The following is a 26,498-nucleotide window of genomic DNA, read 5'->3' as shown; positions in this document are numbered from 1 at the left end:
AAAAAGATCAGTCGCTGTGAGCGGTGCTGGCATATTTAACGGATCTCTCACAGCAAGGTTGGCACTCAAAGGATTAAAATCCAAATTTCAGGATTTAGATTCCAAAATTGAATTACATGATTTTAGCTGATTTTATCAATGATTATCGCTTTTTTTTAAAATAAATTTTTAACCAAACCAAAACACTTGAGTAGTTTTGCCAAGACCAAAACACGATGATGAATTAGAAACCAAACCAAAAAATGGGGGTCCGCTCGCTACTCCAGAGATGCTGCAAACTGTAGGTTCGCTGATTGTTCTGAATTGTCTGAATCATCCGCAATCTCAAATTTTCTAAGTTCTAGTGTAGACTATTTTGAATAACTGCAGTTTCTATTTAAACGCTAGACACCAAATGCAATAGGGTATGAGAATCAGAAAGTGAGAGATTTTGGGAGAGTTTCCCATTTATTTATTTTTTAAAGCTGCAAATGTTTCCAAAGCTAGTCTTCTACCTTGTGATTTCCTCTGTGTTTGTGTGAGAGAGAAAGAGATGTAGTTTCACTTGCTGCCAACAGATGGCAGTATTTTGGAGACCTATAAATGGACACTATACATATATAGATGATGGTAAGCACCTTTGCCCATTGTTTTATGAACGACTAGAAAATAAATAAAATGGGATCAAATACATTAAAGGTGTTATTTTCAAAGATATAATTCATATAATCTAACAACATTATCACTGGCCTATTTTAATGGGTGCAGTGTGTGAGTTGCACACGGGCCCCTGTGGTGAAGGGCGGCTCACCCTGCATCCTCTGCACCAATTTTTTTTGAGCGGCTTTCAGCTCAATGCCACCCAGTGTGTATGGCCCGGCGAAGAGTGGTGAGCACTGCTGCGTGCTCTCGCAACATCGCCGGGAAAGCCGCTCATCTGCTGGTAATACCAGCAGATGAGCGGCTTTGAGGACGGCTTTGCATAGCTCTGTGTCGGCGCTGGGCAGGTGGAAAGCCGTTCAGTGTGTATGCACTGAGCGGCTTTCCCCGGCGGTGATTGTCATCATCGCTGTCCATACACGCAGGGCATAGTCGCCCAGTGTGTATGGACCTTTACTCTCCAGAGTCCAACGTCGGCAACAACAGTGCTACAGAAATCACCAGGAAAATGGCGCAACAGACATTTGACCAGCGTTCACAGTAGATTCTGGGACAGCACTAGGGTCCACTAGTTACCCTAGTGCCCAGAGTCTACCGCGCTGCCCGCTAAAGAGGAGGGGACCAGACAGAGTCTGTACACGAGCAACCTATTTATGCAACATGAAACTAGAATTAGGAGGAAATGCCATTGTCTACTCATTAAACTGACAACGGTGATTCCCACGTGAAAAAAAAATCTATTCGTGGGACCTTAGTCTAAAATCATAAAGGAGGAAACTGCTTTGCGGGTTCCCAACCAGAAGTTTTTTGGTGTCATATTGTTGTCTCTCTGTATGTTGTGTTGTTACTATTCCTGTTGTTTTGTTTAAGAAACCTATTGTATAAAGAATAATGGAAAATACAAGAGTACAGCAGGAAAGCGGTTCACAACTTTTAATAACAATCATCACAATTTAATCTTTCAAAGAAATCCAAGTTACACAACCAAGTAATATATCAAAACCAGACACGTGCAAAAATAGGAATATTCTATAAACCGTTAATACAATTTTCAATATTTATTAAAATATGAAAATATATACAATATATATATATATATAGAATATGTTATCACAGAATAACAATAAATTGTTACATATGTTGTATTGCAATAAGAAGACCCTGAAATAAGTACACTCAACAAATAACAATGTTAATGTATATATCTTTAGACTGTTATCACTATAAATAAGCATTTTCTGACATTTGACATTAAATAAGTTATATATTGTTTTATGAGTTGATGTGGAATGAATATAAACAACTGCATTAACTTAATAGATAATTTCCTTCCAGTTCACAGTGTAAGGTTCACGGGTCATTCATGATGCATTGGATTTTTTTTTTTTTTTTTCATTTTTGGTATTTTATGTGAATTGAATCCACTTCTGCAAAATATACTTAATTTCAAGTATTTAGAGCACACTGGGCCAATATTAGGCAATATAAATATAGCTGAAATCTGATTGATTCATTTGAATAGCTCTTTATGGCTTCAACTTTTTTATTTTTTTATTTTGTGAATTAGGCCCATGCACAGATTTTTGATGTCTTCAATTATAATTGAAATACAAAAATATTGAACTACTAGTGGCATTTTTAGGCTTTAATTTGTGTATCAAACCAACATCCAAATTACAAAAAGCGACGTGACATAGGGCCAGATTCGGTAAACCAAAAACCACGTAATTCACGGAATAAACAATGTTGTCATGCAAGTGGCACAAATACATTTATATTTTTTCTCTGCAGGGTAAATACTGTCAGCTTTTGCATCTAGCCAACTGATGCTAAACAGCTTTATTTTTATACTGCAACTTATATTTCATTTTGAACACACCCCACCCAAATCTAAGTCTCTCTGCGTATGTTGCCCCACATGTAGTGTAACATAGTTATGCCCATTTGTGTGCTTTTTTGCTTTGCTATTATCAGAATCTCTAACATGCTTTAGCATCCATCCATCATGTCATCGTGCTGACATTTTTGGATTTCTAAAACAGCTCTATGTTGTGTTATTTACAATAAGGCACTTCCATTTATTTCACAAAAACTTTTTATATTTTCTCACGTACTGTTAATCCCATACTCCTTACCGTATCCATATATTTTATTATAGTGAATAAAACATAATGCGTTTCCAGAAAACTTTTTACACAATTTCTGGACGTCCCCTTTTTTTTATACAAAAAAATCCTTTGATGTTAGTGGTAGAAGCTTTGTAAACCGGTGAACTGATTGGCTATACAACAGGGTCTTTCTGTTACAACACAAAGCAAGGTTACACGTGCACCATATTCATGTTTGTAGCATATTCTTCATGTTTCTAGACCTTGATAAGTAGTTTAGTTTATTAAATTGGAAAAACCTTAAAGTCATCACCTCACGAGTCTACAGCTTTCAGTAGAATTCCATCTTGTGTGTCTACACAGTTTCTGTTTTTTGTCAATCCCTTTCTTCCTGTCCCCTTTCCACAGATATTCTATTTAAGGACTTGTTTACTTTGGATCACTGCCTTAACTAAATCAATCTGAAAACAAGCTACGTATGGTGTATTTATAGATTTCCCCATGGTTCAGTCAGCCTAAAAGTCATAGCACACTGGAAGGAGATGCCTCACATTACAAAATCACTTCATGGTATACTGGTATCAGTATACTGTTATCACCATCCCTCCCAATCATCTAGACATCATTAATGCATCAATACAAATATAATATGGAGTTGGGGGTAATGGGCTACACTAACACGCATGGACCGAAGTTCAGGCCAGTGCATTTTGATGCTGATTCTCTTCTTGCCAGAAAGTTTCTTATTGGCCATGCAAAGTTTATCCTGATTTGATTATAATGGTCTGATTGGCCATGTACAGGTCCTGATAATCTGATTGATATTGTGAAGGTTCGGATTGTCCATGTGAAGGTTCTTATTGTCTGATTGGTAGTATGAACATTCTAAGAGAATGATAGGCCACTGGAATGGACGAATGGCCTGTTTGAAATGGTCTTTGAAGCCATATGAATGGTTTTATTTTGATTGGTTGTGTGAACATTGTAAAATCATCTGATTTGCTGTGGGAAGGTTCTACTGCTCTAAATAAGCCCCGATGGCAGATTTTTAAAACTGCTTGACTATAGTTGGGATTGCATCCTGGCCACTTAGACTGAGGATTTGTGCCAATGTAGACCTAGAAAGGCTACATTGGTTCTAGGACTGCTTCAAAAAGCAAGCAACCAGGTAAAACAAGACTTATTTGTTGATCTTATGTGACAAATCCCATTTAAATACTGTATGTAGGAGGTATGCTGAAAGGTGACCGGGTCTTGTATTGTACCAGTGGAGTTATACTATAAATGAAATATTAAAGTCAGAGATAAAACTCCCTGATATTAAATTCTGGGCAATCAGCAGCACCAGTGACAGAGAATCCTAGCGCCCATGCAGCAGTAGAGGCTATATACCCATAGCCTAGAATATGAAAAAAATGAGCAAATGTTGCAGTATCCATCGTTCAAGCCAAGGTGAACTAGAGATGCTAGATCTGGCTTAATGACTTCACTGGGGTCCTTTTTGGGTTTATTTCACACATAGGGGGGTATTCAATCCTGGATTACGACTGTCTGAACATTGCTACAGTTGGAATCCTGGCCCATTTTTGCCTCCTCAATAGTATATCAACAGGCTGAATTCAACGTTCCGCCTGTCCACTGTCAAAAAGGGGGGCGTGTCAGCAAAAACGGACATTTTCGACAAAACAGATCCGTTTTGTCGAATTCCGCCTTCAATGCTATCGGAAATGACAGCATTAAATAGTTGTCCACCGCTATTTCCCCTGTCGGAAATAGCGACGAGGACTGAATACTGCCCATTGTCTTCAGTGCGTTTGTCACTACATTCCTTTAAATTATTTATTTTTCACTCAAATTTATATTAACACATTAGAAGATAAAGTATGTACAATTGTTCAACAATTACAAAAGTATATATATTTTAAATATTCGTTGGCTTTTTACAGTATAATAATAATGCAAGCTTTTAGTAATTGACGCAAAAAAAACGTTTTATGTACATATATAAACAATCTTACCTATCTAAAACTACATGCTTTATGGGGACGTTTGTTTATAAAAACTGTTTAAAAGATAATTTCATATGATCGCCAATGTAATCCAAAACTACCTTGCAACATCACCATTTATAATTTTTTAAGAAGCTTTAGTAAACAGACCTCCTCCCACTTCACTTTGGAAAGGGGACAGGATATGGAAGAGTTCCCTGCATTCCCAAGAGTCAGGAAGGGCTCCCTAAAATATAGGATGCACATTCTGGCAGAGTAAGCAAGTAACAGCCAGCAATTTTGTGGGCTGAGACTAACCAGTCACCATGCTCCAGGCAGTGATGTCACTATTTTCTAGCATACTGATAGGCTGATGACTGGTTCGGCCTACAAAATGGCTGTCTCCTCCATTTTGACAGTTCCACCTTCTTTATGAATCTTTTCCATCTAGAGTCTTCAAAATATTTTTCAAACTTTTCAGACAAATTATTTCTAGAAAAAATTGCAAATATTTTATTGTAAAATACATAGCTTAGTCTACTAAATATACATTATACCCATTACAGAGGATGGGTGAGAAATAAGATGCATATTTTATATCCCAAGACTAAATATAGAAAATGTTACCTGCTAATTACTAGTTATAATGAACATGTTTTCAGAATTGAATGAATGACTTGCACTATTGAAAGGTTTTCACATTTTTAGTTGGAAAATCTCAGTGGATAAGGACTACTCGGTAAGACTGAAGACATGTTCATTTTAACTAACCAGACCACAAAACAAAAAATTCTAGAGCACCTCAAAAGGCTCTGGAAAACAACCAGAAGCACTGCACCATCTATTGTCCTCATTCATGACAGAGTAACTCAGGTGCAGCGCAAAAAAAATTTCTGTGATGTTATGCGCCTCAGTTTTTTCTGCATCTAGATTTGGCATCAATTTGCAGAACAAGATGGCAGCATTCCAGGAGCAGCAGAAGTTTGCACCAGCCAATGAGAAGAGTAGATTTGTGAATCAGTTCAAAAATTTGATTGTATTTTACAAAAGGAGAAAGTGGTGGTAAAGTTGCATTGCGCCAGATTAGAGCAGGTTGATTGGGTGTCGTCTTGCATGTATAAAAGCACTCCAAACATTGCAAAGAAAAAAAGCTTTGTATCCCCCCCTGTATTTATTGGTGAATGAAAGTCCATTTATCAATGCATGTATTCCCAATATCAGATCTGGATGGAGGTTTATGCAATCAACCCGGTGCCCTACTACGCAATATCCTATTTCTAATTGTAAAGATCTATTTTTGAAATAGATTTGATAGTGAAAGCACTTACATCTCAAACAGCTAGCAGGGTACTTAGTATATGCGTCATATTAATTTAATAGGAACTTGCATTAAAAAGAAAGATGAAAAAAGCCTTCATTAAACCCCAATCATTTAAAGTCCACAGTCAATGTTCGACAGGGGTTTGCCTAGCTCGGCGCCCCTCCTGTATACAAGTTGCCGCAAAGATTTCTATGTGATCTGTGAGCACTAAATAGAGACACTGTCATGTGTAAGCTCTAATACAGGGGTGGCCAAACCTGTCCTCAAGATCTACCAACGGTGCATGTTTTCCAGGCAACCTGTGGATCTATAGTAGGAATGACTACAGCTGTGCACCAGCTAGGTAACCTGGAAAATGTGGACCGTTGGTAGATCTCGAGGACCGGTTTAGCCACCCCTGCTCTAATAGATATATTACTGACGAAAGTATCACTCATTTATACACTCGCATCAAGAAAATGCTTTTTTATTTTTGAAATGAATGAATGCAGCCTGGACTGCACGTCATAGACCAACACCTGCTGCCTGATATTGCTGTTGCTGGTTAGAAATACCAAAACACCAATGAATAATAGATATACTCTACACCATCCTAACTGTATTTATAATCATCCCCTGAACAAAGGGTTCCAAGTGTCCAAAAATCCTGCAATGGTTTCTATTCATTCACTTTCCCGTCCCTCACCCTACAGAAAAAATCCTGGCGCATGCCATAGCTGGATGCCAGGCAGTCCCTGGCGGGTCCTCTCTGCCCTAACACTAAGTATAGCAGCTCAATTTATAAGGTGCGTTATAGCTGCCAAGGAAAAGAATAAATGTTAACTCGCATGGAAACCAAGTTTATCTTTTTTTTTTTAAGTTAATCTTATTTAAAAATTTTATATTTAATATCGGTTCAACATTCATCTTTCATTAGTTTTGTACTTCACCTTAACTTTGCTCATTCTTAGTTAAGAGTTTAAAGCAAATATTGCGATTTTTTACAAACCTGATAGTTGGACCCCAAACCTGAGCGTTGGACTCCAAGTTGTCCAAATAGGGCTTTAGATTTCGTCTTATCTTGTATAAATTATGTGTGTGTCCAGACATGACACATACTTTATCATAAAAAAAATAGCTTTACCCTTTAAACAAATGTCCCGAAAGGTCTGATCTAAACTAGACGCAAAGTACTAGATTCATTAAAACACTACGTTTCTCTCAGTGCTAGATTAATGTTGGAGCACATGTGTAGATCAATCTTTGTAATGTTATCTTCCATCTTTGGACTGGTTTATCTTGGGAAGATTAGCGGCTTCCATAAGAGCAGAGAAGTGTTCGAATGTAGCTCGCACTGGCTGATCGCCACTACTTCATCCGCAGCCAACCCTCCAATCCTTCAAGGAAGTGTATTCAGTACCTTTGATTTTGAATTACAATCTCTGATAATGCTGGAGTCAATTTATTGTGTTACGCTACTTTCTGTTGCACAATTTCTTCTTCTCTGTTTAGAGGTCCGTGAAAGATCTGATTTTGTACTGCAGCGCTCCCGGTTGAACGTAATTTCTTTGCTTTTAGAAACGATGTCTCCAGTGTAGGTGTTCGTCGCTCTACACTCGTAGATCCCGGAATCGGCCCGTGTGGCATTCTGGATAACCGCTGTCAGGATGGTGGAGTAGTCTGTCGTGATTGCATTTCTCTGTTTGCTGATGCTGTGGTTAATTGTTCGATTTACGACTCTCCTGCGTAGAATCCAGCTAATGTTTGTGTAAAGGAATTTGTTAACGGAACAAGTTAATGTCATGTTTTCACCTTCCTTTGGCACCTTGTCCATGTCTATGTGAAATCCATTTGGTACATCTGTAAGGAGCACAAAGCAAGTTGACATTTCAATGTTTTTTCACATTTCCATCTTCATTTTACGTACATTGTAAAAGAAACGATAAGATCAAATGATAAAGCATTTTTTGTTTCAATGATTATACTTTAAAGAGCATAACATAATGGCGAAGAATGGGTACAATAATAGTCCACTGTAATTTATCTTTAACTTGTTGGCTTGTTCATACTCTCCTGCAATATTTAATAAATGTATTTATTTCCCAGCAGTACTGGCTGGTAGCGGACAGGGCACTGTTGCGGCCTTCTGCACAGATGGCAAGTGCTTGCACAATGGAACTTTGACCCTGGATTTGGGCTACCACTTCCTCTATCGTGCAAATATTTGAATACTAAAGTAAAATTGTTTTTGCAACAATTATATTTTTTTAATATTATTATTCAAATGATCATTTTAGGTCTCTTTGCTAAGCTTTGAAGAGAGATAAAGTGGACAGAGATAACGTACCAGCCAACCAGCTTCTGTTATTTTTCAAGTACAGCCTGTAATATGACAGTTTCATGACTGGTACTCCATCCACTTCATCTCTCTCCAGTGGCGTAGCTACATATGTGGCAGACATCGCTGCGACTTGGGGAGTGGCGTCAGCGGTTCTGTGGTGGACACCGCTCGCTGAACTGAAAGGCAACCCAGGCAGCAGTGAGCGCTGAGCTGGTCCCGCCCTATACATATCTAATGAGCGGGGACCCAGTGCAGTGCGGGTCCCCTTCCCATGCATACGTAAAAAGTGGGTCTTGCTCATTACATATGCATGGGGCGGGGACACGCTCATTCAATATGCACTGCACTGGGTCACCACTCATTAGATATGCACGGAGCAGGACAAGCTCTGTGCTCACTGCTGCCTGGGTCAACTGTCAGCTCAGCCAATGGCGCCCGTAGTCCATCACCTCACCCCTTTTTGGGCAGGAGGTAGAAAAATTTCTAGCTACGTCACTGTCTCTCTCCAAGGCTTAATTCATAGACCCCAAAAGCTTACTGCTCTCACCACCACCCACACACCTCTGGTGAAAGTGTGGTGGTGGCATCTTGGTGATCAGGATCCTCTTCAGGAGCATCTTTGGTCCCAGGGGTGCATTGCAGTCACTTGCGCTATGCATCCCTGGTACCGGAGATGCTGCTGAATAGGATCCTGAAGGCGAGGAAGTCGGGGGATGAGGTAAGTATGAAAAAAGGGGCGGGGAGACCCCTACCCCCAAAAGAAATGATGAAAAACCACGGTTTTCGGAATATTTAAGTTTTTGGAATACACAGATAAGGGAGACACAACCTATACCCTCGAGATTTTGGATTTTATTAAGATGGAAGTTTGATTAAATATGTGATGTTACCCATAGAAACCAATCAGATCCTATCTATTATCTTAAGACAACACGAAGGAAGCAACTGGGAATGAATAAGACATAACATATTCTGGTATAGTAAGAGTATTAATTGTACATGGCCTTTCATCTGCTGGAACTGAGGTAGAAGTTTTTCTGGATTCAAAGTCAAAGAACGTTTTTTTTTTTTTTTAAACCCCATTGCTCTGGCTTATTACACCTAAAGCCAGACATCAATGTGATGCTTAGCTGCACGGCTGCAATGATGCATAATAGTTTTATTTACTTAAGTGATTTGAAACTTCCTGTGGAAATAGCTCCCAGGTTTCCTGATGGAAGATGCTGTTTAATCTTTGCCAAGCACCACCAGGAATCTCAAAATAAAATGTAGTCTAGTGACATTGGGAAGCCAAGGAGATAAGGGCGTGCTGTTCCTGTTTCACTCTAGGTAATTGCAAACACACCCGCAACCCTGCTGTGTGCCAGCACATACACAAGAATGGAGATCTTGCAGGTTACTTTAGTTTGATGTACTTGGACGGCCGTTCCTTCTGAAAGACTTTAGACAGTGAACAATTCAGGCGTGTTTTAAATGCCTATCCTATTGTGAGTCTTGACTTGTTCTACAGTCTAACTCTAAATAGACGCCTTCACGGCCACCTACAAAGACACGTCCTGGAGCACACGCTGGGGTAGAGCGAGGCAGTCAAAACATCAATATCCAGCGGAAAGCAGCGATTTTAAGTCAAAAGAACGACCCTCCACTACTGGAATTAAGTAGAAAAACAGCAATGTGCGAGACGTGATGATTAACTCTTCCATTGCCGAAATGCATTGCCCCACACCGCACATTTGAAAACCATTTTGAACATTTCAAGTTCTCCATAAGCGGTAAAGTGTTACATGACTAGGAGGACAGATAAATTTTCAGAATTTTGAACATTTTAGTTTTGAAAAAACATAAACTCTATATAGAAAATCTAAAAAATTCCAAAGATGAAACACAGGGGGTTCATGGTAAACCAGCGTTGTGCCCTTAGCATTTTGTGATCCTATGACTGATGGAAGGCAATCTTACCAGTTACATAGAAGCGTATTTCCCTTCTCTCGCTTCCTATTCTATTGGAGGCAACACAAGTATAAATGCCGGATGTTGAGGAATCTTCTATAACAAGTATCCCCACAGTCTGAAACAGAAAATGTTTATTAGTCCCCAAAAGTGTACCCCAATATGAAACATTATAGTATAACATTTTTAGGGTGTTTTTTTTTTTACTGGGTTTAGAAGTGGGTAAGGATGGAAGAGTTGTATCTAGTCATCAGAATGCTTACAGCAGTACAGAGTATTTCATGAGATGAATGCATAATTAACTTTCTTTTTATTATGTTTAAGCATACTATATTAATAATATTAATAATAAAAATAAACAGTGGTAGTAATAATAATAATAATATATACAAATATAACCATAATTTTCATTAACAGCTATTCATATAGCGCACACATATTCCACTGTGCTTTACAGTGAATACTTCAGTCTTTCACATCATACTGGTATCATATTCTTTGTTATATGGATACACAGGACACCAGGGTTCATTTATACTGTCAGAAGACAATTACAGTAACCGACCAATATATTTTTGGAAAACTCAAAGGAAAACCTGGGACCGGAGATGCCGCTGAACAGGATCCCAGAGCAGGGGCGTAACTATAGCACCGCAGCCCCCGCCACCGCGGGGGGGCGCTGTGCATGTGGGGGCGCCGGGGGCTGCGGTGCTATAGTTACCCCCCCCCCCAATCCCCCGCAGACTTACGTATCTTGCTGGTCCCGGCGGCTCCGTTCTTCTGATGAGGACCACAACAAAATGGCCGCCCCCATATAGCAAACAGTTCTCTGAAACTGTCTGCTGTACGGGGGCGGCCATTTTGTGGTGGTCCTCAGCAGAAGAAAGGAGCCGCCGGGACCAGCGCGATAGGTAAGACTGCGGGGGAGGGGGTTAGCATAGGCGGCAGGGCGACGGGGTGGGGGTGCTTGACGGGGCGGCGGCGGGGGGTGGGTATGGGCGCCCCCCCCCCCTAACGGCGGGGGGGCGCCCAAAACGTAGCTACGCCACTGTCCCAGAGGTCGCCATGGACATCAAGGAACGAGGTAAGTATGAAACAATGGGCGGGTGGGAACAAACCAAAAAACCCAAAATATTCTGAAAAACCACGGTTTGGGGGATATTTCGGTTTTTGGAATACACGGATAAGGGAGATCCGACCTGTATCTTAATTATAATAAGAAGAAGAACAAAAACTGGCCTTCTGCCTGTATATGGCCCAATACAATAATACTATGTGGCATTTAGTGTATTTCCAAACATTTTAACATGAATATCATTTATAGCTTCACATTTTGACCCTTAAGACCTGTAAACTTTGCAGATGTGGAAGTGGAAACACATATGTTCATCCTATGAATTGCAGACAATTCACTTCTCGTCACGTATACACCAGGCACAAAAATAGCTTGTGTTATAAGTAAGACGATTAATACAAGTTTGAGACGTGACAATAAAAATGTTTTGGGTCAGGGAAGTGAGTCATTAAAGAAAAGTGGAAGTTGATATTTTATGAGTGCGCACCAGCCCTTATGTCATTGACTGTTTCAATTATGCAAATGTGCATCACTGCGCACCCAGAAACTGCGCAGCGGATATCTTGCTGGGACACGATATTTGCTATTACTGTATGGGCTCCACTGGTTATAACAGAACACACTTCCTGTGCTTTAACGTACACCAATGCAACATTGAAGGTTCCACAGTAAACAACAAAAAGGTCAAAAATTCAAAGTGCAAACTAATAAATAAATAAACCTTCTGTTATCAACATCCACAAGGAAAACACTTTAACATAGAGGATGTTACACTTAACTGATAATGTACGTGAAGGTTTGAAGTGTCTCCTTCACAAATATCCACTGCAGGTTAAACTTAAGGCTTCTTTAGAAAATAAGCACATTGCAGTATTAACCGCTTGAGTGGTATGCCCGGAAATTTCTCGGGCCCAGCTGCGCTGCCGCAGCGGACTGTCCCAGAAAATTTCTGGGCATACCACAAATATGAAATAGGTGCGCGCCAGTGGTGTCCAGGTGTGCACCACTGGCGCAGCACCTCTAGAGCCCCCCCTCCCCAATCACCCCCCCAACGCTCCATCACCTGTGCTCCGGTGATCACACGCCGGAGCTCTTCTAACACCGCTCCCCCCGCCACTTCTGCCTGCCGCCATACTTTTAGTAGCAGTGACGTCGGCGGCAGGCTCGGGGATGTTCGGGGCGGCTCGGGGGAACTCGGGAGCGCTCAGGCACCCGAGTCCTCCAGAGCCGCCGCGAACATCCCCCAGCCTGCCGCCGCTGTCACTGCTCAATGTGACAGAGGCAGCGGGGACACTAGCGGTGGCAGGGAAGCTCCGGCGTACTAACACCGGAGCAGAGGTGAGGGAGGGGGGGCTTCCCACTGTGATTGGTTTTGCTGGGGCAGGAAAAACCTGCCCTGATAGGTTTGTCCTGCCCCATCAAAACCTACCACTCAAGGGGTTAAAGCAGAGGTTCCCAATCTTTTTCGAATCACCGCACCGTAGAGTATCAGAATTTTTTCACGGCGCCCCTACAGCAATTTTTTTTTAAATTAGATTGGGTTTATATGTGATTCTTAGGGTCAGTTATGTGGTAAAGGTCAGAAATTGCTTCTGTTTGTACACATGTTGTGATTTGCAGCCACCAGCACTGGTTTTTCTCATAAATAATGAACTATTAATGATGTGAGTTGGTCCTGGACCACCAACCCAGGGCACCCCTGCATGTGTCCCGAGGCACCCCAGGGAGCCACGGCACACAGTTTGGGAACCACTGGGTTAAAGGATGAAACCACAATATTGCAATGCAGAGATAAGTATAGGGATCTACTTCTCTGAGGTCAACTTATACCAAGCATTTCCAAACTATGGCCCCCCCAGCTGTTGAGAAACTACAAGTCCCATCATGCCTTGCTACAGTTTTTCTATTAGGGAATGCTAAAACTATGGCAAGGCATGCTGGGATGTGTAGTTTCACCACAGCTGGAGGGCCACAGTTTGGACATCCCTGACTTATACCCTTATAGCAAGAAAGAGAAAGTTACTGTCCTGGACAGCTTTATTCTTACACTGCAATGGAGCATCTATGCGCACAGCATCTATTTACTGAAGAGAAGGACACGGGGCATGTCCAGCAGCACCTAGTGTGCTGGCCATGCCCCACAATGGGGAAAACAGAGGTGTGGCCGCACAGGAAGTGCCGTGATCATGAGCCAAGCCCCCTAGCTATGAGGCCACACCTCTAATTTCAGGTGCATGCATTTGTCTCAAGAGAACAAGTTGGGAGGTATGCAGACACCTTCTTGCTGCACTCGTGATGCCAGCACTGTGTCTGAGCTCGCAGCCTGGGATCAACATATAGAAAACATTAGTGATGTTTCCCGCAGATAGCCAGCTGAGTAAGCCTCAGCTTATTAAGACTGTCCGTCGCCGGATGCCTTGTCAGGCCAGGAAGTATGCAGTGAATGATTAACCAATAGGCTGATTAGACTACAGTCTAGGGTGTCAGGGCTGCGGGGGTGGGGGCTTGCAGGTGACAGTAAAGGAATAAAATGAAGGCCTAATTTATTCCATACTTGTTAGCTATCACCCATCCTGATGTACTGAGGGGGGATAAAGTTCTTAAGGTGACTGCCAGATGGCTGTGCCAATGTAACTTACTGATGGAACCATTACTTTATGTACATTGGCCCTTATTCAGATCTGATCGCAGTAAAAAGTTGTTCTCTAAATGGGCAAAACCATGTGCACCGCAGGTGGGGCAGATGTAACATGTTCAGAGAGAGTTAGATTTGGGTGGAGTGTGTTGAAACTGAAATCTAAATTGCAGTGTAAAAATAATGCAACCAGTATTTACCCTGCACAAAAACAAAATAACTCACCCTAATCTAACTCTATCTATACATGTTACATCTGCCCCACCCGCAGTGCACATGGTTTTGCCCATTTTGAGAACAAACTTGTACTGCAATCAGATCTGAATAAGGGCCATTGTGCTACAACTCCAGCTTGGCAGCCTAAAGCTGAGGTCTATTTCACATGCTACAAGCATTAGATCCTACATGCCAGTTGTATAACCTTCGTTACATGCATATGGGCAGTAAGACTGGCGAGTCCCTGAGTGCACATACACGTTTGTTTAGTAGCATTACATGTGTATTAGCCTGGGCACCTGAAACCTTTTATCAGGCCCTGGAAGTACGCACCCAAAGACTCAGAACCTCTCCTGGAAGACCGGGTGACATGCTCCGTTGCCACCCCTGCAACCACACTGCCCCCTGCGAACACCTTTGCTTGTCAATCAGACAGCGACAGAAGGGGGACTGCATGTGATCATTTAGGGTGACATTCAGGAATCTGCGCAGTCATGTCAGTCAGCGGGTACTGCTGAATCAGGCCCTAAACATGCATTTGTTACATATGCCTGGTAATATATTACAAAATCTATATGACATGCCAAAAGTCTGATGGACAGTGGTGGCACAGATGGGCTATATTAGGCGTCAGAAGAGCACAAGACTTTGGGCTGGTCCCTGCTGAAAACCTTGGAGCCAGGCCCATGTAAGGCAATTCTTGGGTTCACAGGTTGTTGTTTTTTTTATGTGGGCATCATGAGTTTCATGCAAGGATGGTCAGCCCCCTCAGGTGGCCATGCTTGCCAACCTCATATCATTAGGTACCACCCCCATCGAGGCTAAATGCTGCAAATTGTGGGTCAATGGGGAAAGGAAGGGGCTTATTCAATGCAATTTGGTTCATTTTTGCCCCATCAATTACATATTGACCTATGATTGCTGGCATTATTTCCTCATCTTTCCCACTCCACTAAGAAGTCTTAGTGTCTCCCGAACCTTCCATGAGAGTAGCTAAGTATGCCTCCAGCTCTCATGGTAGGTGTCTTCAGATTGAACTTAGTCCTCAAACAAAGCATCAACAGAGTAAAACCGTTTCAGGAGCACGTAATCCAGTAAAACTTTGCGGGCTGATTTTAACACCCAATGCCAATGTTCACGTAAATTGGCCTGTTTAGTGCAACTGCACATACTGTATGTCTAAACCCTAAAAAGTCCCAAAGTGCATTTGTCCCATGGTGTCCTTGTAAAGGAGGACTCTCACCATTTATACTGAACTTGCTTAGTTTCAACCTCTATAGTCAGTGAGTCTCTGTGCCACTCATGTGCATTTGTTGTAATATTCCGACCAATTAGGAAATGATTCAATACACACAATTCTGCCAATGACAATGACAATTAGCGCCTACACAGCGTTGGTCTGAGTAGTATGTCTGTGATTATTGATGGCATACACAAACATAAGTAGACTTTATTGTTTACACATAATATTTAAGCATTGTTACCTTGTTTTTTCCTCAATGATATGAGTTACGTTCTGTGATACTGTAAATCCTATTACTGTGGCTGCTACTATTTTTCCCCACGATTACTGGAACAGAATGGGCTGGGTGGAAATCACATCTGTGCAAGACAAAGGAGGCAATATATTACGTATACAGTGAAATGATGACTGCATGCAAGAAATACGTACAAGACGGGGCGGCACTATGGTATGATCTGTGAGCACTTTGGTAAGTAGCAGATCCCATCCCTGCGGTACGTAGAGTACTACTAGATCCGCTTATTGCTCCTGCAGTTGGGTTTCATTATTTTGCCCCTTGTGCGGGTTCCTTTTGGTTATGTCCATGCAAATCAAGCCTATAATGTCAGTGCTATGGAGGTCTGATTTATGACTTTGGTAGCCTTGGTACTCAGATAGATGAATTCATGTACAGATGGATCCAATGTGATCTCGTTCACCAGCACACCAGCAATACATTCGTGGAGGCTGGTGTGCAGCAAACGATGATGCATGAGCATATTATAAGCTCCGGCGTCCATTGCTGTGAATGGGGCGCGGCGAGAGCTGGATTTATTAGAGTGGCTCCATCTGAAAGCAAGTTGCCAAAATGTATGCATACGGACAATTATCATTTAAATAAATTGGTCATTAACCAACAGTTAATAACTACAACGAACTCAGTGGCCCTTGGTTAATAATGAAAGAGAACTCAGTGGCCCCTTGCTTGCACAAAAGCCATCAGTAGGAAGTAATGGAATTAGTAGAAGTGGAAGCTATGGAAATTCCCATATTGATTCCACTGGTATTCAGGTGGAAACACAATGAAGTTACTAGGAAGGGCTAGGTTGAGTCTACTTTCACGTAATAATGGAACTACTGTCCTTTCCAACATTGGCACATCAAATCATTCTACAGTCTATTTTTTATAAGTCTTCTGCAGATCTCACCAGTATCCCATAAAAGGTTGGGTACAAAATCCCAGCAGTCGGGACCAGATGGCTAGAATCCCGAAGGATCCTGGAAACTCTCTGTACCTACCTCCTGGATCCGTCTGGATTCTGACTGTCAGGATCCTACTGTTGACACCCCCCCCCCCCCACACCCCCTGTAATATGTACAACGTTCGGCCTCTAAAACCTTTATTAATCACCATGCCAGATGCCTTCTACAATGAAGTATAGCATGAATCCAGATAAATTGTCGGAACTGATGGACTGTTCACAGGAAATGGAGTAATTGAGTAATTGCTTAGTCCATTTCGTGTGAACAGATTGTAAGTGCCACCAATTTCTCTCTCTCTCTCTCTCTCTCTCTCTCTCTCTCTCTCTCTCTCTCTCTCTCTCTCTCTCTCTCTCTCTCTCTCTCTCTCTCTCTCTCTCTCTCTCTCCATATACATATATATACATATACATATATATATCTATATATGTTATATATATATATATATATACACACTATTTCACTTTATTAAGTAAGAAGTTGCAGCCGCGACTACGTGCAGCCCTGAATCTGACATTCTAGTCTAGCGAAATGTAGACTACTTTCATGAGAGTGATAAAATCACTTCCATAATTACATTCCCCCCACGATTGTAGGACGCAGGGAGAACCAAGCCAATTCCTTCCGTGACTGAAACTCTATTTTGGTTTTAGTACTTTCAAGTAGGAAGGGGGGTGTTGGGTTTTTAGACTATTTATCCTTGACTTCACAACAGCCTGGCCTTGACCATACTCTTGTGTTTTTCTTTCTGTTTGCTATGAATGGGGAGACCTAGACTTTAGCAGAAGTCATCATGTCTATTTTAATACCATAGCTAGAAGAGGAGGTGAGGAGGAGGAGACGGACATAAATCTGGCAGCGCACAGTAGCAGGAAGCCGAAAACCCCTGCAATTATTTTTTTTTTTCAAAGTTCTTAGAGCAATTCTCCACTTCCACCAGGAATTCACATGTTAACTCTTTGATGCCGGACTCCACTGACTCTTGAACCTTTGCGTTTCACCCTGAACATTATAACTATTAATTAGCGGTTTAGTTGCTAGACTGTGCTAGGCATGCACACATCTGAATCACCTGGGCCGGCGCTAAAGGCCCTTTTTCCTGGTTTCTTCCTCGCTGCAGGGGTTAAGGCGAGAGTGCAGGAGATGGGGGGACACAGCGCGACCCCTTAAGAATACATAGAGGTTTTAAGGAAGTAAATTGTGCCATGTTTGAAGATGTAAAGATAACAGCAGTGCTGGGAACGGTCTTGTATAGGGGAGGAAGCCAAACAAGAAGAGGAAAGCAGCGTACGCTCCTGATTTCGCACAGGAAGCTGAGAACACCTCCTGCCAAAGGGAGATAAGACGGCTCCCATGGCCTATTCTGGACTGGGCCACGGTTATCAACCTTAAATGCTGTAAACCTGTCTTCAAGCTCTCAAAGTTCTCAGCCATTTTTTTTTCTTAAAAATCCTCACTCAGCTGCCATTTCTAGACAGCAAGCCAAGCACAATAGATGGGTATAATTATAACAGCTGAAGGGAAAACGTTTTCCGGGGACAAGCGTGTTCTACATGACATTTGTATACAGTACTCGTGCAGTGTTATGAATGAGCCTCCCGACCCGGCTATGGGGAGTCATAAACACTCACACAGTACTGAGCACGCTCATTGTGTTTCCTTCCATGCCTCTGCTCTGTTACTAGACCGGGTTTGCAGCCTTTTCACTTAGATTTGGGGGAAGAATGCGATATTAAAAAAGCAACACATACGCCATTTAAAATAAATTTGTGCTCACAGATCTTTAAAGGGATTAGATTGGTGCGACTTGCTTGGTCAAGCAGGTACTAGCGGCCGTATACCACGGCCAAGGAGGCAGGTTCTGTCTGTGAACCTTCAGAGGACATTGGCAAGTATTCAATGCGGCCGGCGAGGGGGTTAAACAGCAAGGATTGCAGAAAACCAGAGATCCTCTCTGTTTAACCCCCTCGCCAGCCGCTCGCCCTATTCAACATTCTGGGGAATCCTCGCCGTCACAGGATGACGAGGATTCCCCAAAACAGCGAGACCCGCGGCTAATGCAGAAAACTAGCTGTATTTAGCCGCGAGTCTCGCTGCTTCTGGAGCCGCATACACCAATTTCCCCTCGCTCAAAAAACGGAGCGAGGGGGAATTGGCGTATGAGGGGGGGTGCGTTGAATACTGACAGGGTGAGTGGTGACAGCAAGCAGGAAGCCCTGCTCGCTGTCGCCGTTCGCCCACAGCATTAAATACCTGCCATTGTGTGAACAATTAATGTATATGTTCTGAGTCTCTGAAGACAGCATAGATATTCCCAAAAATATATTTTTTTAAATGATAAAATATGGAAAACTTTGAACAGGTCGTTTACTGCTTAGTTATTGCATTAGATGTATCCAACTCATAAGTGGTTTAACTATAGAAAAAGTTTGGTGCCGTGTGAACACGTCATTTATACAAAATACAGCAACTTACGAGCTAAGAAAAAAATGACCGTGAAAAAACAAAATCAGGCTTCTCCTAATTAGAGTTGAGTAAGTAATAGTTAGATGAAGCCTGATGATGTTTATGGTAGAAATACTTTCCTAGCTCACGCGGAATGTTTTCCCTGTAGATGTGCTAGAGAGAAGTTTCAGCACCTTAGACAGCCACCTGCCTGCACTGACGTGCAATAGCCCATTTCCTAACACACCACATCCCAGGCAGAATAGTCTCCCTGCCTTGCGCAATAGCTGGTTCGCTTACAGAACAGTTGAAATTGTGGAATTAATAAAATATGCAGTAGACAGTGAAGGCACACGTTACACTGAGAGGGTTGTCCTGATTAATTTGCAGCAAGGCTGCGTTCGCATGGGGACCAAAGTTTTTGTACTGCACATGTGCATACACAGGGTGCATGCACCCACGGGGAACAGACTGCACCCAGGACAGTGGGTCGGGGCGGAGAGGGCGGGCTCATTAGCATATGGGAACACCCAGCGTTTCATGGGCATTCCCATGAGAACGCTGGCCATTCTAATGCTAATGAGGCTATGACACGGGGGGCGGCAGCTGACATCACCGGATGTCAGCTGCCCACTCATTTCCTTCCCAGCGTGCAGGCATATGTAAGTGATTTGAGAGTCACTTTTATATTACACCTTCCACAACTACTACTACTACTACTGGGCATTTGCGGTCTGCTGACCACAGACATGCGTGTATGGAGAGTGCCAGAGAGGGATCCTATGGAACCCTATCCTGGTACATTTTGTGATCTAGATCCTTTGGCTACAATGGGAAGCGCCATATTTAGAAGGTTATCTACCAGGGCCAAGCTCTGAAATTCATCACGTTCTGGCACTTGGTAAATTTGGCTAGGAAGCCTATGGGGGCCTGTTTTCGTGAGTGCAAGCACGAGACCCCCCCCCCCCCCCAAAAAATAAAAAATAAAAAATAATGTGGGTTAGGTGAAATCAGGGAGAAACTCTTCAGGGAGTCAGGGAGATTGCTGCTATTTCAGGGAGTCTCCTACAGAATGCACTATGAAGTATGAACAACTGTCTTTCCTACAGAGCTTGATAGTCCTTTGAAAGACTTTAAGACACAGAATAATGTATTGCATTATTTAGACAATAAATAAGAATCTGGGCTTTTGATTTAATAAAAAAGCTTTTTTGTGTGTTCCATGCAGAGCCAGAAGAAGGGAGCCAGAAAAAGAGCCACATTTGGGCAAGACTACTGCACATTCAAGAGCTCTCACACATGGGGATATTCAATGAACATACCTATTCAATGTGGCTGTTTCCTTCCATTGTTTTTTGCCTATGCAGGTTCGACTTTGTTAAAAAGTTGAATCTGCATCGGCCGACAATAGATAAAAACGGCTGCACTTTTGACTAAAACATGTGGCTCGGCAAGTATTTAGCCAAGCCACGTGTTTTCTGACCGCAATGATTTTTCCGACAGTCGGAAAATTGGCAATAGGATTGAATAGGTCAAATGTAAATTCGACCAAAAATCTGCAAATACTGTCCCAAAAATCATTCAATGCCATTGTAACTATTGGAAAATTGCATTACAGAGATTGTAGTGCAGACGATGACTGCCATGTAAAGAGGTCATTGCTTTTTAGATGTTGTTATCGATTAATATTTAGATGTAAGCTAAAAGTTTACAGCAGATAGCAAATTTAACAGCATTCAAACTGAATTATGGGATTTCCCCCGTCATCTTTTTATATTTTTATTACTTGCGGACAATAGCTTTGAGTCTCAAAATACTTTTAGTGCTGTTCTAATAACAAATTCAACCAAAGGTGGTTTAAGAGAGCAGCAGGCAGGCTCTGTGCACGCCCCCTTTTCTATGGCAACACAGCAAATCCCAGATGAATGCAAGAGTCTACCTCGCATGTCCAGATCTCCGGTAAAATGGAATCCAATGATCTTTCTATTGCACATGCACAAATCACTTTTTAAATGCCCACCGTGCCACTTTTCCTGTCAATTCTGCTGTTCTGCTGCACTGACTGATGTGGGAATCCAGAGAGGTAAGTATAATTACAGATAGAGCCATCCTCATCTAGGGGGAGATTCTCTAAGCTAAAAATGCGGTAAAAACCCCGTTATCGGGGTTCTTACCACATTTTGGGATGCTGTAAGCATCCCCCTCCGGGTTACCGTGGCGGGGGGCATCGCCAGAAAAATCTGGCGATGCCCCATAGAAGCCAATGGGCTTCTACCGCATCCCACCGCCGCCCCGCAACGACCCCCCGCCGCCCCGCATGGACCCCCGCCACCCCGCATCTCCCCCTCACCTGTGTCCGGGCAGCACAGAGCTGTGCTGCCCGGACCTGTGACCTCCTCCCTGCCCTGATCCTCTTCCGGGTGCAGGGAGGAGGAGAGCCCGGCGCAGCAGCGCCGGGTGTGTGAGGGAGGGGGGAGCCGCCGGGACCTGCTGGGACCCGGCGACTCTCACCGCAAAGGACAGCTCTTAACGCAAGAGCTGTCCTTTGCTATAATTATAGCATATGTTAGAACATATGCGATAATTATAAATGCGAAGAGAGGCGAAGGGGGGCGGAGATTCTTAGAGAATCTCCCCCCTAGCCCTTTAGTAGGATTAAGTGAGCCCGAGCTGTCAAACTTAATCCTATGCTAATCCCCTACTGTATTGTTCTACGTATTGTATTACAGCTGAGAACAATAGGCCTTGGCTCAACATGGCTATCCAGAGAAGGCTAGCTGAAGAAGACTCCATCTGTAAATACCCTGCACTCGTTATAGGCACGACAATGAGACAAGTGCATGTGGTGGGTGACAGTAAGTGGTTTGCAGTGGTAATAGACACAATAGTTTAAAAGTAGCATATACTGTAGGCATAGTATACTTACTTTGCTTTGGAGTGCATACATGGCTGCCAGTTCCAGGTTATGTTAGGTGATGGAACACCATAGATTGTACAGGTAAGAGTTTGCCTGCTGCCCACTGGATATGGCTGTGGTTCTTGGATTAATATTGATTTCTCATAAATCTTGGGCTTTACTGTAAAACAGAGGTAGCAATAGATTCATCAACAGATCAATGGCAACTCTGAGTACAGTAATTGTATAGCAAACAGTACATAGAACGTGGGAATAACAGTACACACACCATTAACTATTAGAGTCATTGATAGATTTGCCTTGAGCTTCCATTGTTTTAGTCGCAAAACCACTGTGTATGTTCCTGCATCTTCTTCTGCAACATCCTTAATAGTAAGGATATTGTTGTGTATTATGTACCGTGCACATTTGTCTGCTGCCAACAAGTTATTCTTCCACCTGCGACAAGAAGAGAACACATTATGAATACACATTCCTTATCATCGCCTCGTTTTAGTTACACTGGGGCAGATGTATTAAGCCTTAACAAGAGATAAATGCATGGGTGATAAAGAGAGATAAACGTCCAGCCAATCACCTGCTAACTGCCATGTTACAGGCTGTGTTTGAAAAAAGTCAGTAAGGAGCTGATTGGCTGGACGTTTATCTCTCTTTATCACCCTTGCATTTATCTCTTGTTAAGGCTTAATACATCTGCCCCTATATGTGTTATCTTGCCAAAGGTGCTTAAGTATCTTGCACAAATTAAACTATTTTGACATACAGTAAGGTTAGGTTCAATAACGTGGTAAATTTCAGCACAGGGAAAAGGGAGCTAGCCTTGGGCTGGTAAATTACATCCTTGCGCAATAATAATAATAATAAATGCTGCTATGCATTAACCCATATGATCTGGAATTACTGCCTCACAGCACTGAGGTCATGGGTTCAATTCCCACCATGGTTCTAACTGTGCGGAGTTTGTATATTCTCCCCGTACTTGCGTGGGTTTACTAAGGGTTCTCCAGTTTCCTCCCACAATAAAAAATATACTGGTAGGCTAATTGGCTCCTAACAAATGAACTCTAGAATGTCTGTGTGTGCATGTACATGTGGTAGGCAATATAGATTGTAAGCTCCACTCGGGCAGGGACTGATGTGAATGTTCAACTAGTCTCTGTAAAGCACCGAGGAATATGTGTGCGCTATAGAATGACTGGCAATAAAAAAATAATAATTGAATTGCCCCCCTGATCAATTAGGGCGGGTTAATTAATTGTGACTAATTGAATTTGGCCTATTGAGTCCTTATCTTTTCATGAGTCCAAAGTGCTCAAAACCTGTTCAAAATAACAGCAAACCGTCTCTGAGTCTATTCAGTGAAATGCAAGCACCCACATTGCCCACAATAGTGTTCACTCTTTATAGAAAATGAAAAGTTTAAATTCGCAAAATATGTTTCACTTTCGGACATACATTCGTCTCTTGTTGCACAAAAGTCACCTGTCTGAGTACAGCTAAGGCCCATGGCAATCTTCCCCATGTCCAGCCAAATGGCAGTAGACCTGCAAAAGTGACTGTGGGTGGCATGCATGGTACTGTATGCGCATATCACAAGTTCACGTCAGTTGTTTAAAAAACACATATCGCATTTTTCTCTACTGAATTGTGAAAAATACTTTGCTTAATTAAAAAAAAAAAAAGTTAATCCAGAAAGGCATCTTTCATTCTTCGCATTGAACTCTTAGTATGTATATAAAAATAACCAGGGATATTTTTAGAGCATGGAATTCAGAACATTTGTAAAATAAATCCCTTTCCTTATTAACATGACCCTTACATTCGTTGCATGGGAAATATCTCATGGCTATAAATATGGGAATAAAAGTTAAGAAGTCTATTTTCTTTTGTGACATCTATAAATAACACATCGTACCCCTCTGGAGACGCAGCGTGAAGTCTTATTTACTAGCACAAAGTGAACTGTTCTACAAAGAATTTTCTATGTAGTTACTTGAAACATGCACTGTCCCAGTCCCTAAAATAAAAGTGAATTGGCAGCCATTTTCTTTCTGATTGCTGACTTCAGTTGATGTATGACGTTCTTGCCTGTATTACATAACGAGGTAGAAATACACAAACATCTATCAAATTCAACAATTTCTCAATTCTAGATTTGTTGATATAGCAAATCTAGTCAACTGCCACATTAGTCTCAGAGTGGAAGCCCTTCATGTTGCCTAAAATGTTTAATGGTTTTTATTATTTTTATGTTATATTATACATGTCGGACATTATCTGCTATCTAGTTTACTTAAAGGGTTGTACAATTTTAGTGACCATTACCCAAGTTTAGGTGTGGGGGAAGATTTATCAATATTTGGAGATAGATGCAGTGGGTAAGAGATAAAGGGTGTGATGCCGACATGTTCGCACAGAGAGGGGCATGGCACATGGAGATGCCCAGTGTTTCCTGGGTGTGTACACAAAAACAGTGGGTGCACCCAGAAAAACGCTGGGTGTCCCCATGCAAATGCAGACAGGTCGAAGCATTTACTGGACGGCTGGCTAACGTCACATGATGTCCACTGCCGTCCCCTATTCGGCCATATCCGCGGCAGATAAATGTCAGATCAGACTGTTGGTGACTATCAAATGATTTTTTTTGCCATCCATTCGCATGCCAGAGCAGACATTAACACGGCGGTGGGGGCGGGTGTTCGTTCACCCAGCGGGCGTTGAATTTCACTGCTTACCGAGCCAAGCTGAATCACCCCGAAAGTACTGCCCAATCAGCACCTAAATTACATTTTACAGACTGTGTTTGAAAAATGACAGGAGCTAATTGATTGGTACATAATTTCTCTCCAAGCTCTGATAAATCTGCCTCCCAATCAGGTTTCGCTTTGGCAGTTGGTTTTCTAAAGATTCCAACTATTAGCAGGAAATCAGAGCAGTGTAGAGCACAGTCATCCTATCATGAGCTGCACATGGTTGAGAAGTAATAATGGCAATGGTTGAAATTCCAGGAGACCACCAAAATAATGTGACCATGGGGGTATGGCATTCGCACAATGGGGGAAAAAGTTCAGTTAAAGCCCACATTCACCTTAAAAAGACCAATGACCTACCAAACGGTCTGTAGATTGCAATGTATGCCTATGAGGTAAGGTAAGACAACCCAACATGGCTCATAGAGGCTCAATAATCAAAGAGATGATTTCCAGTAGAACAAAGGTAGACAGTGTTTCTGGAAGAAGATTTAAGCATATGGTCCAGCAAGGAACCAGGGGGGAGGTCTACGAAGCAGGGAAAAGAGTTGAGAAGTGAGCCAGCGGTGAAGCTCCCTATGGCAACCAATCAGCTGCTACCTATAATTTTATAGAATGCACTTGATAGATGTTGCCTCAATGCTGATTGGCTAAATCATGAAACAGTGGTTAGTAGCTAGTTATCCTACAATAGACATCAGGCTGGTCACGAGAAAGACCTTGATATAAAGCCATCAGCATCCCTTGTATTTCAATTATGTAAAAGACAGGAAAACCACCATTAATAGTTTAGAACAAATACTACCATGTGAACTGAAATACCTTCACTGCTACAGAACCTTGTGGGAAATAGGGTCCATGACCTTACAGTGAGATCAACAATTAATTGTCTTCCCATACTATTTTGGGAACTGAAAGTATGGCTGCTATTCCCCTTTACTTTTCCTAATTAGCACTGTCACGCAAACCTTTGTTTCAGGTTTAATACATTAAACTGGCTGCAACGCTGTTATACTTCAGATCAGGTTCTTTGATAGCATTGTTTATTATAGGTGTTTTGCGTCTGAATATTTAATCTTAGAATATTATATGCTCTTGCCAAGAACTGACTACAATAGTTAATTTAGGTAAATCAGAATCGCTGCACAATGCTGGTGACGAAGATGACAAGGAACAGAGTGATCTAAAAATAAATGCTAATTATCACTAGTCCTTTATTTAATGGCCAGTAGCCGACTCTTTATATAATATTATGGTGCTATTTAGTAACATGTACCTACCTGAAATACACTCGCAATGACAGAGGTATACAATATCATTGAAGGCGTTTTTGAAGCCATCTAGACAGGTTCCCACAAAACCTTGCCAGAACCTTCTTTGGTATAGTGGAGGTCAAATTTTTTCATTTAACCATCCTTCTGGCCAGTCATTTGCAGGGATTGTTGGGATATGCTGGATTTCTTATAATAAGGTAAGCTAATACAACAGCATTCTATAGAATAATAACATGTGATACCTTATACCCGTTATCACTCCAAGCTGCTCTACCTGAACCATGTCTGGCCAGAAGAATAGTTAGATGAGGGCACATCTGTACTGCTGCACTCCTGGATGAGATTCATCTTGGAATATATGCACAAGATAAGACCCAG

At 42.0% G+C, this 26,498-nt stretch overlaps 1 protein-coding gene across 1 annotated transcript in view; it reads right to left on the bottom strand.

The window, feature by feature from the left end:
* Positions 1-1,724: 1,724 nt before the first annotated feature.
* FLT1 (fms related receptor tyrosine kinase 1) overlaps positions 1,725-26,498 on the bottom strand; it is a 75,940-nt gene continuing 51,166 nt past the window's right edge. The window contains 5 exon segments of the mRNA XM_083169861.1: positions 1,725-7,895; positions 10,336-10,444; positions 15,737-15,854; positions 22,106-22,256; positions 22,365-22,534. Coding sequence (XP_083025987.1) covers positions 7,498-7,895; positions 10,336-10,444; positions 15,737-15,854; positions 22,106-22,256; positions 22,365-22,534 — 946 coding nt within the window. The 3' untranslated portion in view covers positions 1,725-7,497.

This window comes from Crinia signifera, chromosome 2, assembly GCF_055691185.1.
Source record: "Crinia signifera chromosome 2, ASM5569118v1, whole genome shotgun sequence".
Classification (NCBI taxonomy): Eukaryota; Metazoa; Chordata; class Amphibia; order Anura; family Myobatrachidae; genus Crinia; species Crinia signifera.
This window is presented reverse-complemented; position numbering and strand designations above follow the sequence as displayed.